This window comes from Botrytis fragariae, assembly GCF_013461495.1.
Source record: "Botrytis fragariae strain BVB16 chromosome Unknown tig00000163, whole genome shotgun sequence".
Lineage (NCBI taxonomy): Eukaryota > Fungi > Ascomycota > Leotiomycetes > Helotiales > Sclerotiniaceae > Botrytis > Botrytis fragariae.
This window is the reverse complement of record NW_023500999.1, coordinates 1166732-1181266: the sequence shown is the minus strand read 5'-3', so window position 1 is coordinate 1181266 and position 14535 is coordinate 1166732. Positions and strand designations below refer to the sequence as shown.

Here is a 14535-nt window from a genome sequence, read left to right as displayed (position 1 = left end):
GAGCAATTGTTGGAGGGAGATGATCTATGTATGATGTTTGTTTGTACGTATGTGAGATGTATGAGTAGGGAAACGAATGGAATGGAATGAATGATAGGGTATGGATGGAGGGAATGGCGTTTGGAACTTAATGAATGGATTTGGTAATGATGAATGGAGGTTATTTGTGAGGGAAACAGGACGGAAATGAAATGAAACAATGAGTTGCTTTGATCAATGGACATGTATATATCGCCCACTTCTTTCGTTAAAAGTCATTATTTTGAGCTGTGTAGAATTGGAAAAGGATTTCTACTCTAGAATCTGGATATCTAAATGTTTGATCATCTCTATCATTCTGGCTTGACAATTGATGTAGAGCCTCAAAAACGATAATGAATGCATGTTTATTCATACCACGGAGACATAAAACTCAGGAAGCCCTAAATGAAAAGAAATCTTCCTAGCTACATTGACCTTCGTATTCTTCATCATCATCATCATCATCAACCCCACATTGCTGATACTGTTGGTACTCCAATTTCGGGGTCTACTATGATTAACCAACTACCGAACTTAAAGTCCTTCAGATTTGGCTAATCATTGAGCCTAAGTTTCCGTGATTGCTGCATTATTGTCATCATCATAACAGATATGACCTTGTTGAGATTCGCAAACACCTCGAAGTCAATAGATACGGAATCTATATCTTTCCCTTCCGAGATACTCTTCGCAAGCTAGCTTCTCTCCATTCCGAGCATTTATAGGCGGCTCTATTTGCTTCTTCTTGCCATATGGGTCAAAACATTGAGCAGTTGCCAAACCACCGTGTTCATAGAAGTTCGGGTGCTTTGTAGATGTGGTTAGAACAAGATATACATAATAATAACGAAAATCTCCATTTTCCCAACCTTTCGAGTAATCCACCTCATCATCGTGATGATGATAATTTTTTTTTACAAATCCTCAGGAACATCAAACAAAACATCAAAGTTTATCTTCATCTCGATTTCGTCAAGATAGCCCATCCCAGAACGTATCAATATATAGTTTAAAGGCCCCTCCACCGTAATATACCCATCCTTAACGTAACTGAATATGCCGTCGCCGGCGAGATATACTTGTTCATCAATGATTTTCGAGAAAGAACTACAATAGAAGTGTTCGCCGGATTTATCAATTCGATCGGAGTCTTCTGGACATGCAGCCTGCACCGCACTATAGCTATCCACTGATACCCAAGACCATGTTGGAGCTCTGTAATCTAGCCGAGAGCTCAATTCCCATGTACAATGCCAAGCAAGTTGAAACATGTTGCTGCTGTTTTTCCAGATACCTGCAAGATATCTATCACCGAGCAGCTTTCCAATATGCTTGGCCATCCCTGATAGCACAGGCAGTATATCGGATTAAATAGTAATTTTCCTTTTGAAATAACTCTGTAACGCGTTGTCCCATATTCTGAATTTGACTTGATTATATTTTGACAACTCCGTTTGCGACGTTGCAGCTTGTATCAGATAAGACAATCGTAATTTGCTGTTGTAATGCAAGTCATCGGACAGTCCATTAGGAAAGGGTTCACAAGCGCAAAGCTCATTGCTTTCCATGAAAGTTGACTATGCCAGAAGCGAATGATCCGGGGTGATAAAAGTCTTTCTTGCAGAACCCATGCTCGCTAAGAGATGGATTAGAATTTGGCAACAATTACTGAAATACCGGATCATGCTGCATGGATAGCTTACTTGCTGTAACGGTGCATCTTCTACTTCCCCGTCGAAAAGATGTTCTTCAATAACGTCGTAGTCGGTCTTTCGCAGTTTGATATTTAACTCTGACAGAAAACGAGGAGCGCTAGGCCGGAACAAACCGTCGTTACTATTTCTGAAGCACTTGCGGACAGATTGCACATCGCGTTCGTATGCACTTTATGCATAAGAGGTGCCTCCTTTGCCCAGTCATCTGCATCGTCTTGAATTATACACAAGCTATCAATCCATGTATACCGAACGCCAAGCATTCTTGTAGCTAGAATTGCATCGTGGAATGTCTTTGGGAGACTTGCCACTTGGATCAGAAAGTCTGGCAAATTTTCCCGGAGTGTTCTGATCAGAGTTCCCTTGCCCCAACAGTGACTGAGGGTTATGTGATCACCATCTGGCTTCACATAGGCTGTTCCTATTAGTTTAACCACATCTTCTCCGGAAGGCTTATAGTAAAGCTCCAGCAGTTGTGTCGGACACCAAGAACGGTCGTCGCGATCTTTCTCGGAGCATGAGGCATGCTGTTCTCGACAAGTCTTTAGCCATTTAGCGACAAGAGCCCAAGAACAGTTTGATTTCGTTGAGTAGCCCATATCCTTAACTTTTGTTGTTGAGTGGGCATCTATTGTTGTTCAGTATTTAACATGAAATCTGGGGTGTTGCCATACCGCTTTTTCTCAGTGGATACCTTGGCCTGGAGCTGAGGATGGAGGAGTCTGATAATGATTCAGATTTTATGCATGGTTCGATTTTGATCCGGAGGATATTACTATTAGACTTATTTCTATCCGATGGTATGAGAACTTGCCATAGAAACAGCCTCTCGACACCTTTGTAGATTTTTCTCAACTCGTCAAGTTGCAATATTGATAATAGGTGAGCCGGAAAAGCGCTGTGCAAGAAAGTACACATATCGCACCCTTGATCAACAGAAGCTTGCCAGGGTTTGTAATTGGTATGGCGGTACCATGTGTACCTCACATCCTCGACTTTGTGGGTTCTAAGTAGAAAATACATAATGATCGACGCACCCACATCGTAAATCAATGTGTCAGCTCTACTTGTCGGCTAGTCGTCCTCATCGAAAGATAGTCTTTAAATCTAGCATAACCAATAATCGAATAATTTACTCTCATCCAGTCAGAGCCTTGTTCGGGTAACAAACACACCTGACATTTAAAAAGATCTTCTACCCCGCGCCGAGATTGTAATCTTCTTCATATTTTTACAATTACCAAGTACCCCGTCTCCAGTTACAATGTTCTGTGAAACTTGTGTAGATTTATTTCGAACAATAGGGGAGGCACAAGCGAAAAGTCGTGCCATGAACGGGTACAAAGTTCCAGGAAAATTCACACACCGTTCTACTTATGATGCCTTCCAAAAGGCACTTTCTATAGGTTGCTACATGTGTAAGAGACTGTGGATGTACATCGAAAGTCTATGTAACGACCCTGATTTTGTTGCTAAAGGATTTGCGGCTTTTGAATCGTTCTGCAGATGGTCTATGAAATACCCTGAAGTGAAAATAGTTTTCGAATTCCCCAAGACTATAAATGTTTACGAGGCAGACAGTATTGTACCGGTTGATCCTTCTAAAAGTATCTCTTTTACGACATTCAACAGTCCCTGAAACCTGTGTACAGCATACTAAAATCGCTTTTAGATCGACTATTGCTACCTGGTTACTATGAAACTACCAATACGGGGTCCGATGCTTGCTTTACGCTTGCTAATAATTGGCTAGAGACATGTCTAAGTTCGTATCGAAGCTGCAAGCGTTATCGTCCCTCAGTGCTGAAGGAATGGACGCCCAACCACTTGATTTGTGTCAAAAATATGGATGCGATAGTTTTGTGTTTGCACGAAACGGGTAAAATTTCACTAGGGATGAAGTATGCCACATTATCTCACTGCTGGGGTAAAATTCCCGATGCCCAGAGACTACTCTTAATGCGAGACAACATTGATTCTTGGACACGAGGGATGCCTAATCTTCAATCTATGAAGACATTTGATCATGCCATTACTATTTGTCAAAAGCTCGGGCTGGATTATATCTGGATAGATTCTCTGTGTATTATTCAAGACTCTCAGGATGATTGGCACCAACGAGCATCTCTTATGGATAGGGTCTACAAATACTCGCAGTGCACTATCACTGCTACAGCGGCAGAGAACGATACAGTAGGGTGCTTCTTCGATCGTGATGTGAACATTTGCCTACCCTCCAGAGTCAAATTTGTTCAGAAATCAACATACCTTCCTGATGCCACCAAGGGGCCCACATCTGAGTCAACCTATAGACCAGAAGGATCTAAGCCTATGGATCTGACTTGTATTTATGAGCTCAACGGGTTATGTACCTAGTATGATGATGTCACAAATACCCCCGTCAAAGTCGCTCTTGGATTTTTCAGGAGGTATGTGGTTGTATAGGACGAGAACGATCACTAAGCCTGCTATTCTAATACTATGCTATAGCGTTATCTTAGTCCACGAGTCCTCCATTTCTCAAATCGACAGCTCTTCTGGGAATGTACAGAGTTACAAGCCTCAGAGTCGTATCCATATGGAATGCCCAAGGATGAAAAAGGAGACTTTAAACCCGAAATCCCTTTCAATACCAAGGCTAATATCCAACTGGATATTAATTTCGAGGCAGAGAACCTGTCATAAAAACGTCGGCGCTTAGACACTGCTTTTCTGATCTGGAATGAAGCAGTCTCCATCAATTCATTGGGCGAATTAACTAAAGGGTCCGAAAAGCTCGTCGCTATTTCAACCATAGCAAGAGAAGTGCAGCCCTTGATACGATCTCGATATCTGGCTGGTCTTTGGGAAGTTGATCTCGTATTTCAGCTAGCGTGGTGGTCTCGCCGTGACGGCTTTCCATCAACGATGTATCAAGCACCATCATGGTCTTGGGCTTCAATCGATGGACAGGTTTTATTTGACAATGAACTCAGTCCAGATTTGTGTTATCCGTTAGTTGAAATCCTCGAAGCAGTAACGTGTCTCGTCGGCGAAGATGAATGTGGTCAAGTCCAAGGCAGTCATCTAAACCTTCTAGGACAAATGATCGATTTTGAACTCTTAGACGAAGAGGAAAAATCAGGACGAAGCAAAGTCCTCTGCAATGGCGAACTCAACTTTGCAATGATATGAGAGGATTATACCAACATGAGAACTAAGACTTCAACAAATCAGTTATGCTGTTTGCTTCTCCATCTACATTCCTCCGAGAGGATGTTATATCTCAGCGGCCTTATCCTCGAGCGCGTTGATGTCACTAACAACGAATATCGCCGTGTGGGACTATTGGAGTACTCTAAATGGATTCCAGTCGAAATTGGGCACATCGGGAAAGTTCTTATAGAAGATCCATTTCTATCCACTTTTGGTGATATTGAACAGACAGGAGATAAGTCACTGGTCTTCAAAAGGGGATCTGCAGATTTGCGAGAGATTACGATCATATAGAATGTTTTCCTCTCAGTAGATTGGCTGGTAAGAAATCTTATCGTCTACACTTATTTGAACTGCAATCTTCGCTTTCGTTTTCGTTTGAGTGATTGAAATGGTAAAGGAATACACTGAAGTTGTTTGGAATGTCAACGTATCTTGGAGTTAGCAATCTAATTTATCCGACTGCATTTGAATATTAAACGGCTCTGAACATCCAGACATCTTTGAAATGATTTTGAACATTGAGATAACTGTGAACACTCAAATGATCAAATTTTTCAAATGCATTCAGACCCAAGACTCTACAGAACATCAGTGTTCACCTGTACGTCAAATCCACATGGAAACAAATAATTTTCAATAATGAATGAATTCACACAGACACAACCTATAATCTTCAATTTCCTCCTTACCCCTCCCACTCCCCTCATCATTCCCTTAGCAGAACATCTGTCCATGTTCCTCGCCATACAGATCGAAACTTCTTTCAAAACCTCTCTGCACTAAACAGAAGAACACAAACCTACAAGCCTACGCACTCCTTTCCCGTGTCTAAAAATCTCCAGCTATACTGATTTCCTCTCCTACTCCCAACTCCCAACTTCCACGTCCACCCACCCACCCTAGCTTCTCTAATTCCTAATCACTAATTTTCTCCGCTATCCATATTCCGCCAAATATACTCTCCCATAAAAAACCCCACAACTTCCATTCCACAATCTCTGTCTTATGACTTTTCTTTTATAAACTCTATTCACCAAGACACCTCTTCGATTTACTCCATCGCTATTACCCCCTCCCCCTTCTCCACCCCCTTCCCACTTCCAATTCACCCACTCATTCCTAATTCCCCAGAGGCTTAGCCTCCCAAAGCACACAACTACTGCACCGCAAACCACCCCACACCACATTAATCTCAACTCCAGATTCCAGATCATCTGTAAACAATATATCTCATCCTATTCACGTTATCCATACCTCCTCAAAGACTTAGGAGTCAGGACTCCGTGGTAATGAATTATGAACTATAAACTTTAGGAAAGAGCAAAACACTTGAAGCAAAAGACTTGAAGCATGAAACAGAGAGGTAGAGAACGCTCTCATGACACTCTATTACACTAGTATAAATCGATAACATATCATTTTATACTAGGCACCATATAAAGACAAAAGTGACAGCATACTCTAGATTTGAAATACAGGGCAAGGACTACTCCAGTAACGTGGAGTATTTTCATCCAATAGGTACTTATAATCAACGTCTTCTTCCACTACCTAAGTATTACCGCGTCACATGTTGACACTAAATGATACAAAACACAAATATCTTCAGATGATTGAAGATTAATAGTATCATTAGGTAGATATCTCTCTACGAGGTCATTACTTCATTACATACTTCTTTCTCATGTCTAGCTCCCTTCTAATTATCATAATCACTCCAATCCTTGTCTATTAAAGCTACCCCTCTCCTCTTACAAAGAAGAAACAGTCTCCTACAGCTTTTCTCCAGTCTCCTCTCTAATAGGAGACTCCTCAATATTATCCACCTTTCCCAAGCCCATTTGATTGGTATCCCATCCATTACTCTCCAGATACTCTCTGAAAGCTGCATCTTCCGTTGTGATAGTATCCTGTCCAATATGTGGTAAACAGAAGAGCGCCAAAGCCGCACTCAAGATACATCCCGCACTCGAAACGTAAAATGGGTATTGCGCAGAAGCATTTCCACTGCCACCTGCTGCCTCAATATATGGGAAAACATAAGTACCAACAAAGGCACCAACTTTACCAATAGCGGCTGCAATGGCATAGTATTGTCCTCTAACACCCGTCGCGGAAGTTTTGGATGCGAGGAGTCCAATGTTGTCACCTGGACCGAGTTCACCGAGGGAAAGGAAGATTCCGTATACGACGACAAATGCGGGGACATTCTTGACTTGAGACAGCACTGGGTATAAGCCGGACATGATGAAGCCAACAATACCCTGCAATGTGACTCCTATGGCAAGAGCGTAGCGAGGCCCGACCATATCGGAGAAGAAAGAACCAAGAACAGCGCCAGGAATATAGAAGAGATTGATAACGGTGTTCCAACCGAATGATTGAGATAGTGGCGCCGTATCTCCGTAGATGTTACTGAGAATTTTAGAGGAGTAAATGCCAAACGAGTAGGTTGAAAACTATTTTTATGTGTTAGTATAAGTAAACTAATTTGATGGTTTGAATATTCACATACATCGTAGATGAACCAAATCAAGGAAACTATCAATAGCCTAAACCAATAGTACTTAATTACAAGACCATAGGGAATTTTGGCATTTTTCATGCTCTCTCTGTTTATGGTTAGCGAGTTCGAGGAACATTCAACAGCCATGGCACATACCTTTGAAACTCTTCTGGCTCCTTCAATTTTAATCGAAGATAGAACAAAAGCAGTGGTGGGACTACGCCGAGTCCAAGTGAGATTCTCCAGGCAGCTCGCAAATGGTCTTCCGTACAAATGACAACCAACAAATATGGTATAAAAGCGCCGATGACAAAACCAAAATCAATCATTACGTTCGTGAAGATGATAAACCATCTGTTTCTGGTACCCTCTTTTAATTCTCCAGAAGCTTCGGAGCAACCGACAGATCCAGCCGGATATTCTCCTCCAATACCGACTCCGACCAGAAAACGATAAGCAGCAAGTGCAGCGAATAGACCCTGTACACTTCCGTGGTATCCATATGAACCAGCGCCAAGAGCAGCGAAGACGATAAGAATTACCGTGGACAGCGTAAGTGTGTTTGCTCTGCCCCATTTGTCACTGGTATAACCAAATATGAGCATACCAGCAACCGTACCAGCAAATGTGATTGCGGAGATATTTTTCACGGCGGCAGATTTTGTGTAAACGTCTCCATAGATTACTCCGAGCATAGTAGATACCGATCCGATTACCTGTACGCACATATTAGTATGTTTATCATACCCGAACTCATGGCTGGAAGATTAGCATACGTTATTAATGTAACCATCAGAGAATAATCCTGAACCACAGGCCATAGCGGGCCAGAGTTTTTCCCATCTTGTCTTTGGAATATTGGCGAGAGGGTCATGATTCTGCGGACTCGAATTGGAATCGATAGCAAGATCATTGGCATCAGCCGCAGATTTCTTGTTGCGATTGAACATTTTCCTCGAAGGATAGTCGCACAAGAACCTCGACTTATGTTTTCAATTGGGGATATTGAGGGAGACTGAAGACAGAGTTCCCAAAAACTGGGTAGACAAGTAGTCTTAAATGAACAGAACAATGTGCGAACTTTTGAGTGAAGGATCATGGATAATTACTAGTTAGCTAAACCGAACCCAGCTTTTGCCGAAATGTCTGGGGTCTTAGCATGGGACAGGGTAAGTAATAGGTAATACCGTCGAAACAAAGTCAAGCTTCATGTGCTAGGGGTAATTAGGTTTGAATCTAAATACGCCTGCCGTACGGATTATTGGCATTTGCTTGTTGTTGTCGAATAGCATCATATTTATTTTGTATTCACTTGCCCCTCAGTTAAAGCAAGTGCATACCTGGGTATGTACTATGTAGGGTAACATTCAGATGGTCCTGCAGCAAGCATCTTTTTAGTTGCAGCGAATCCATTCAGATACACTAGCAATGCATTTGTCAGACTGCAATACAAGACTTGCCACTCCATTGAGGTTGAACCTGATGATCCCTTCCAATTTCCCTGATTGAATAGGATTCTAGAATTCTGCCACTCATCTGTCAAACACAAATCAAATCTGGCAGGTGCTCAGCTCAAGGCTCAAGCATCTCTTCCATCAACCCATCGTGTTGTTGCGATGCAACCAAAAGGCAAGCGTTGAGTTGCATGTGATGAGATTGATACCCACAATACAGTCTTGAAGCCGCGATTTATTTACGCCGTATTTGACGTTTTATTTAATGGTGGCTCGAAAGATTGTGACGTTGTGAGCTGTACGAGTAACAAACCGTCGATACTAGAAACTTCCATCCAATAATCAGTATTTATTTATCAGGTGGTGGGGAAGTGGAGTTTGGATGGAGCAAATTGTTCAAAAATGGTTTGAGACATTTCCCCCACCCCTCCATACTTTTTCAAACGGGAAAGTGCGGCCGAGGTCTTTGCGATAACATAGATAATAAGCACGGTAATCTTAGACTTCCATTGATACACCACTTTGCAATATACATATACTCCTCATCAGCAGACGAGTACGTCAAAAATTCGACCAAATCACCGTATCTTCTCTTCATCTGGAGTATGTTTTCCATTACCACCTTGAACATCCATTGCTCACAACCTACGTTACGTCTGCCAACTTGGCACATTTTCAAAAAGTTTATGCCGCCGCCATACCGACGGGAAACATATCCTTGTTAGACAATCAAGCTTTTTGCTATGGAGCCCTCAGCTCAGTCAGCACCGAAATCCAATCATGAAGAGGTGATGAAGCACGCCCATTCACGATGATAAGCAACGCCTATCGGGAAAAATACCCACATCGGTTTGCCCGATTCTGAAAATGGAGCACACTAAAAACTTAAAAGTCGACCCGGTCAACAATCGGATTAATTAAAATGGTATGAGAAATGCTTGCGAGTTCACTCAACTAACCTGAACCAAGGAGGATCATCCCTAAGTCCGATTTCCTCTATCCACTACTGCTTCCGCTACTCGAACATTTGCATGTGCAATATACAGGTTCCTGGATTGGCTACCGACGGCGAAATCTACCATTCTTCTGATATTTGTCAAATTTGGCAATTTATAGAGACGCATTAGCAGATCAAGGATATCGATTTAGATCTAGTTCCATCCAAACTGTCGGGCAAGAGCTACTATCTTGGCACAGGACCGATATCCGAAGGTCAAAATTTCAATTGTTATCTTTCCCGGCTAGGATTTGGCCACTTTCATTGCGTATGCTCGAGGTTGTAGGTTAGCATAGTTTGAGAAGTTGGGTATCACTTTTGATTTGTGTCTCCTGTTATCCGATTCGTCAATCATGTGTCAAGAATTGTACACTGCTGTGGCACCGCTTTTTGTGTTATTGATAGATATTGGAGTCTAATGTATCATATTTTTATGAGAAGCTTCAGCCCTATCAGCTTTGCGAGATAAGTTTCACAGACACACCATCTCATGTGTTCACCGAATCAAACACAAGAATGCCGAGTTGCTCGACGGCTGTACACAGCCATCTAGATCTAGCTCGACACAACAACAGTGTTGACTTAGAAGCAGAGTTAGCGGGTGATAGCATTGAAGATCTTTCTTTCTCACCGATCATTGTCCATTATTCCTTCAAACTTTAGCCTTGAACTCCTCACCAACCTTCTCGTGGCCCTCAAGCATGGCCACCGCTCTCCTCAAGGTTGCTTTTGTTTCGTCGTAAGTCACCTTTTCCGTCGCCTCATCCCACGAACACCACTTGTATCCCGCAACCTCTTTTTCCTGTAACTTGATTTCCTTCTCTCCCTCTACTTTTCCGACCAATGCAAGCCAATACCTAACCTCCTTTCCATTCTTTCTGACTGGGTTTATATATCTCTCCGAAAAACTTCCATCCCAGTCCTTGGAATCTTGTCCCTCAGTCTCCCCTGTGTGTTCAGTTGGTTTGAATCTCAAGACATCTTCAGGCTTAACCTTCAAAGATGTCTCTTCCTCGAGCTCTCGAATGGCAGTATGCAATGTCGACGCATCGCCAATTTCGGCATGACCCTTTGGGAAACACCAAAATGGGGGAACACTCTCCCAAATAGTTTTTTGAAGGATGAGTAGGACCTCAGTATTTTCTGTGCTTGGAACAGGTGGTGTGGAGAGCGCAAGGCTAGGCAGGTAGCGGATGGTATAAATGCCGTAAGAGCGGTCGGTGATAGGTGGGAAGTCTGCCATCTGAAAGATGCAAGGTGAATCTTCTTACGGTCCCTCGGAACTGCGCAGATGTCATTAAATGTTGATTGCTACGGAAGAGAATAAGACCGTAGAAAAAGAGGATCAAGGTGCGAAGTGAGAGGTGATGATGATGATGATAGCAAGAGTGAAACAATGAATCATATAAGTCGTACAACAAAGAATGGGAAAAATTTCGAAACTTTTACTGCGGATTGCTCATGCTCCCTGGATCGAGGTAGGGCTAAATGTTCAATTCTGCCTGGAGGGCGAATAACAGCATAGCCGTTCTGTCTTCTTTCCTCTTCTTTTCTTAGCATTGAGGCACAGTAACTTCACTGCGCAAAAGAATAAAAGCCTAGCTTTCTTATTGTCCAACATATAATGCTTCAAGTAAAGTATCCCAAAGCCGTGCAAACGCAGGAAGCAAATAAATTTGAGCAATTGGGATTGCAACTTCAATAGAGCCTTGCTGCTGCTAAACAACAACTTCTAAAATAATGTATATTCAAAAATGACAAGACTCACGATATTTGCCGTAGGAATGATTATTAGTGCAAAAGTTTCCGATTTCCTTGTGAAAAAGTTCTCGAATGAATACATTGTAAAATATGTCGTATCATGTGCTCACGCTAACGGCTCGCGGACCAATACACCAAAGTTCGCGTCCCCAGATTTCATGCGACCAAGCGCGTCTCCCCACCACATCATAATTAAAACCCACCTTCAACGATAAACATACATCGACACCAACACCTAATACCATGTCTGTCCGCAGACGTCTTCAAACAGGCGCTGAGCGCCACGGCTCACAATCATCTCCCGCACCAGGCAGATCTCGCCCCTCCAATCTAAACGGATCAATTCCTTTCCCAGAATACACTCCACCAACATGTCCTCTCTCGGCCGATGCACAACGAGCCATTTCCAATATTCGTACTCTTCATAATAGCGCTAAGCTCAAGAAACATCTGAGTCAAGCGATCAAAAATATCACAGACACAACTGTCGCCAATAACGATAGGATATGGGAGCGCAAAAGACAAGTAGAGAAAAATGCGCGGAAGAGACAACGGGATGGACAAGATGATGAGGAGATTCCAGCGGAGCATAAGGATTTGGAAATTCACACGAAACATCTAGCGAAGAAAGTTAATATTTGGACGGAGCAGGCGGAGTTGGCGATGCGGGTCTTGATTGATAAGGGCGATGAGGTGGAGAGGAATGATTTGGTTGTTAGGGATGTTTGTGGTAAATTGGCTGAGGCCAATCCAGCTCCTCCAATGCGAAGGACCAGGGGCCAAGAAGATGGGGAGGAAGTGAAGCAAGATGGAGTGGTTGTAAGTGCAGTGGAATTGTTAGATCAAATCAAGGAGGAGTATAGGTCAAAGTATGAGACGGAAAGTATGACAAAAAGGTATATTATCCTTCTCTCTGCGCTCTCGCAAAGTTTGAAGTTAAAGATGCGGGCAAAAACTAATTGAATCTCTCTATAGATACGCCTCTCATAACGACTACAAGAGTTTCAAGCGTGTAGTCCACGATTCCCTCCATCCAGATGGAGACCTACCCCTTCCCAAAGAATCTACATGGTTCCCCTCAGACCGCTCCCACCCATCTGCTCAAGCCAACGGACAAGCCGAAGAAGAATCCTCTGATGACGAGATTGTAATCGAACGAGTCGTCAAAGATCTCAAATGTCCTCTTACTTTTGCAATTTTCCGCTTCCCATACACAAATAACAAGTGCAATCACAGTTTTGAAAAAGAAGCAATCATCGAATATCATGGGAAAAATGCGACAAATCAGGGTGGAAAAAGAGTGGTTAAGTGTCCGGCGATTGGATGTGAGAATTTAATTGCTATGAAGGATATGTATGATGATCAGTTGTTGTTGAGACAGGTTAGGAGGGCGACACAGAGAGAAAGAAGTGAGGATAGTGATGAGGATGATGCTCCGAGAGGAACTCAAAGAAATAGACCTGAGGAGTTAGATGATGAAAGTACATTTTTGGATGTAGATGATGAAGAGAGGCGGCGAAGTGTAAAGAGGGAGAAAATGAGTAGTAGGCCTCCACCTACTTTGACGCAAGTTAGTACGGATGGCGAAGATGAAGATGAAGAGGATGAATAAGAGATTTATGAGGGGATGACGAACCTGCAGGAGAATATGCAATATCATGAGTTTATGATGTAGCTATATATACTAATGTTGAGAATTGATCTGCCACCAATCTAGTAATCTTTTACTTTCTCCCACTGGCTAGGTCAGCCCAAGGGTAGTGATTGCAGATTGACTAATATCATCCATCAACCTTTACACCACCAACCTTGAACATCTCTACCATCCAAACCAAGCACCCACTCACTCCCTACTCAATAATGAACAAACAATAAATGCAAAACACATCTCAAGCAAATCATCGGTATACAGCCTATTCCAGACCATCCATTTATTCTAAATATCAAACACCTACCTACGCTGTGAACTTTCCATGCACCTTTTCTTCAGCCCCTGAGAAAACCTCAACGTTCGCATACCTACCCATCCCCATCCACAAAACCTCCTAAGCACCTCGAATAACAACCGAATGTGCGTATGAGACTTCGAAAGTTAGTTATAGTCACAACAACAAAAACAACATAGAAGAGTAGGTAGATAGCTACAAACCCAATTATATTTAGCCAAACCCACCATGTAATCTCCGTATTCGACTGGACTGACTCTTTTACTTCTCACATTTCAAGGAGTTGGCTTGGTCAGAATTTACGCAGTGTTTGCTGCTGACTTGTAAGATATTCGAGCTTGGGTTGAGAAATTTGAGAGACCTCGGTCGTGTTTGAGAGTTTTCTTATATAGCTGGGATTCAAAGTTTTGGAGTAGTGGTTCCATGAAGTATGATTTGCGTATCCGATGTATGAATAGCATAGTGAGATCTTACAGTCTCATCACCTTGGCAAGAAATTTACACCCTCCATAGAACACCGACAGAATCACCAAGACACACACAGTCTCCATGAAGTCTCCTCGCGCCAATCAATTCAACGCCATATTACATCATTTCATGGTAGACCAAAGATTTTACATGATGAATTTAATTTAACTATGAAACAGGAATGCTAGTATTTTCCTCACCAATTTGCAGTCTCAATATCAATATTGACTGACAGTCTTCTCCAAAGAGAAAAAAAGAAAATAACGCAATTGGATCAGAAAGAAAACCATAAAGCCTGCCCGATCATATCATTCACGTCTTCCATTGATTCCTGCCCACCATATCATCCATAAAACTATCTGCCAAATTCATATCAATTATGAGAGAAAAAAACTGTATCCCACGTCGAGAAAACGTAATGCTCAATGCCCAAATAATCCTACAAAGCGAAAGTTGTGTGTATGTCTGT

The 14535-nt window shown here is 42.3% G+C and overlaps 9 protein-coding genes across 9 annotated transcripts; 3 read left to right on the top strand and 6 right to left on the bottom strand.

Annotated features, from left to right (window-relative positions):
* Positions 1-666: 666 nt before the first annotated feature.
* Bfra_009946 (uncharacterized protein) lies at positions 667-914 on the bottom strand (the record flags this gene model as incomplete). Its single annotated transcript, XM_037340282.1, has 2 exons — positions 667-828; positions 870-914. The coding sequence occupies 2 exons, from the start codon at positions 912-914 to the stop codon at positions 667-669; spliced, it is 207 nt and encodes a 68-aa protein (XP_037189505.1).
* A 21-nt stretch (positions 915-935) lies between these two features.
* Bfra_009945 (putative heterokaryon incompatibility protein) lies at positions 936-1589 on the bottom strand (the record flags this gene model as incomplete). Its single annotated transcript, XM_037340281.1, has 2 exons — positions 936-1363; positions 1418-1589. 2 exons carry the CDS (start codon positions 1587-1589, stop codon positions 936-938), a joined length of 600 nt encoding a protein of 199 aa, XP_037189504.1.
* Positions 1590-1598: 9 nt separating this feature from the next.
* Bfra_009944 (putative het domain-containing protein) lies at positions 1599-2364 on the bottom strand (the record flags this gene model as incomplete). The annotated part of the gene is made up of 2 exons (XM_037340280.1): positions 1907-2364; positions 1599-1871 (listed from the first exon to the last, which is right to left on the bottom strand). Exons 1-2 carry the CDS (start codon positions 2333-2335, stop codon positions 1599-1601), a joined length of 702 nt encoding a protein of 233 aa, XP_037189503.1. The 5' UTR covers positions 2336-2364.
* Positions 2365-3000: 636 nt separating this feature from the next.
* Positions 3001-4910, top strand: Bfra_009943 (putative heterokaryon incompatibility protein; the record flags this gene model as incomplete). The annotated part of the gene is made up of 3 exons (XM_037340279.1): positions 3001-3343; positions 3409-4080; positions 4468-4910. The coding sequence occupies 3 exons, from the start codon at positions 3001-3003 to the stop codon at positions 4908-4910; spliced, it is 1458 nt and encodes a 485-aa protein (XP_037189502.1).
* Positions 4911-4925: 15 nt separating this feature from the next.
* Positions 4926-5256, top strand: Bfra_009942 (putative heterokaryon incompatibility protein; the record flags this gene model as incomplete). Its single annotated transcript, XM_037340278.1, has 2 exons — positions 4926-5177; positions 5245-5256. 2 exons carry the CDS (start codon positions 4926-4928, stop codon positions 5254-5256), a joined length of 264 nt encoding a protein of 87 aa, XP_037189501.1.
* A 1450-nt stretch (positions 5257-6706) lies between these two features.
* Bfra_009941 (putative mfs phospholipid transporter git1 protein) lies at positions 6707-8487 on the bottom strand (the record flags this gene model as incomplete). Its single annotated transcript, XM_037340277.1, has 4 exons — positions 8217-8487; positions 7597-8156; positions 7450-7546; positions 6707-7393 (listed from the first exon to the last, which is right to left on the bottom strand). The coding sequence occupies exons 1-4, from the start codon at positions 8388-8390 to the stop codon at positions 6707-6709; spliced, it is 1518 nt and encodes a 505-aa protein (XP_037189500.1). The 5' UTR covers positions 8391-8487.
* Positions 8488-10543: 2056 nt separating this feature from the next.
* On the bottom strand, positions 10544-11134 carry Bfra_009940 (putative nudix hydrolase protein; the record flags this gene model as incomplete). Its single annotated transcript, XM_037340276.1, has 1 exon — positions 10544-11134. The coding sequence occupies one exon, from the start codon at positions 11132-11134 to the stop codon at positions 10544-10546; it is 591 nt and encodes a 196-aa protein (XP_037189499.1).
* A 364-nt stretch (positions 11135-11498) lies between these two features.
* On the bottom strand, positions 11499-11839 carry Bfra_009939 (uncharacterized protein; the record flags this gene model as incomplete). The annotated part of the gene is made up of 3 exons (XM_037340275.1): positions 11499-11609; positions 11660-11705; positions 11763-11839. The coding sequence occupies 3 exons, from the start codon at positions 11837-11839 to the stop codon at positions 11499-11501; spliced, it is 234 nt and encodes a 77-aa protein (XP_037189498.1).
* Positions 11840-11895: 56 nt separating this feature from the next.
* Positions 11896-13264, top strand: Bfra_009938 (putative transcription factor c2h2 protein; the record flags this gene model as incomplete). Its single annotated transcript, XM_037340274.1, has 2 exons — positions 11896-12548; positions 12628-13264. The coding sequence occupies 2 exons, from the start codon at positions 11896-11898 to the stop codon at positions 13262-13264; spliced, it is 1290 nt and encodes a 429-aa protein (XP_037189497.1).
* Positions 13265-14535: the final 1271 nt, after the last annotated feature.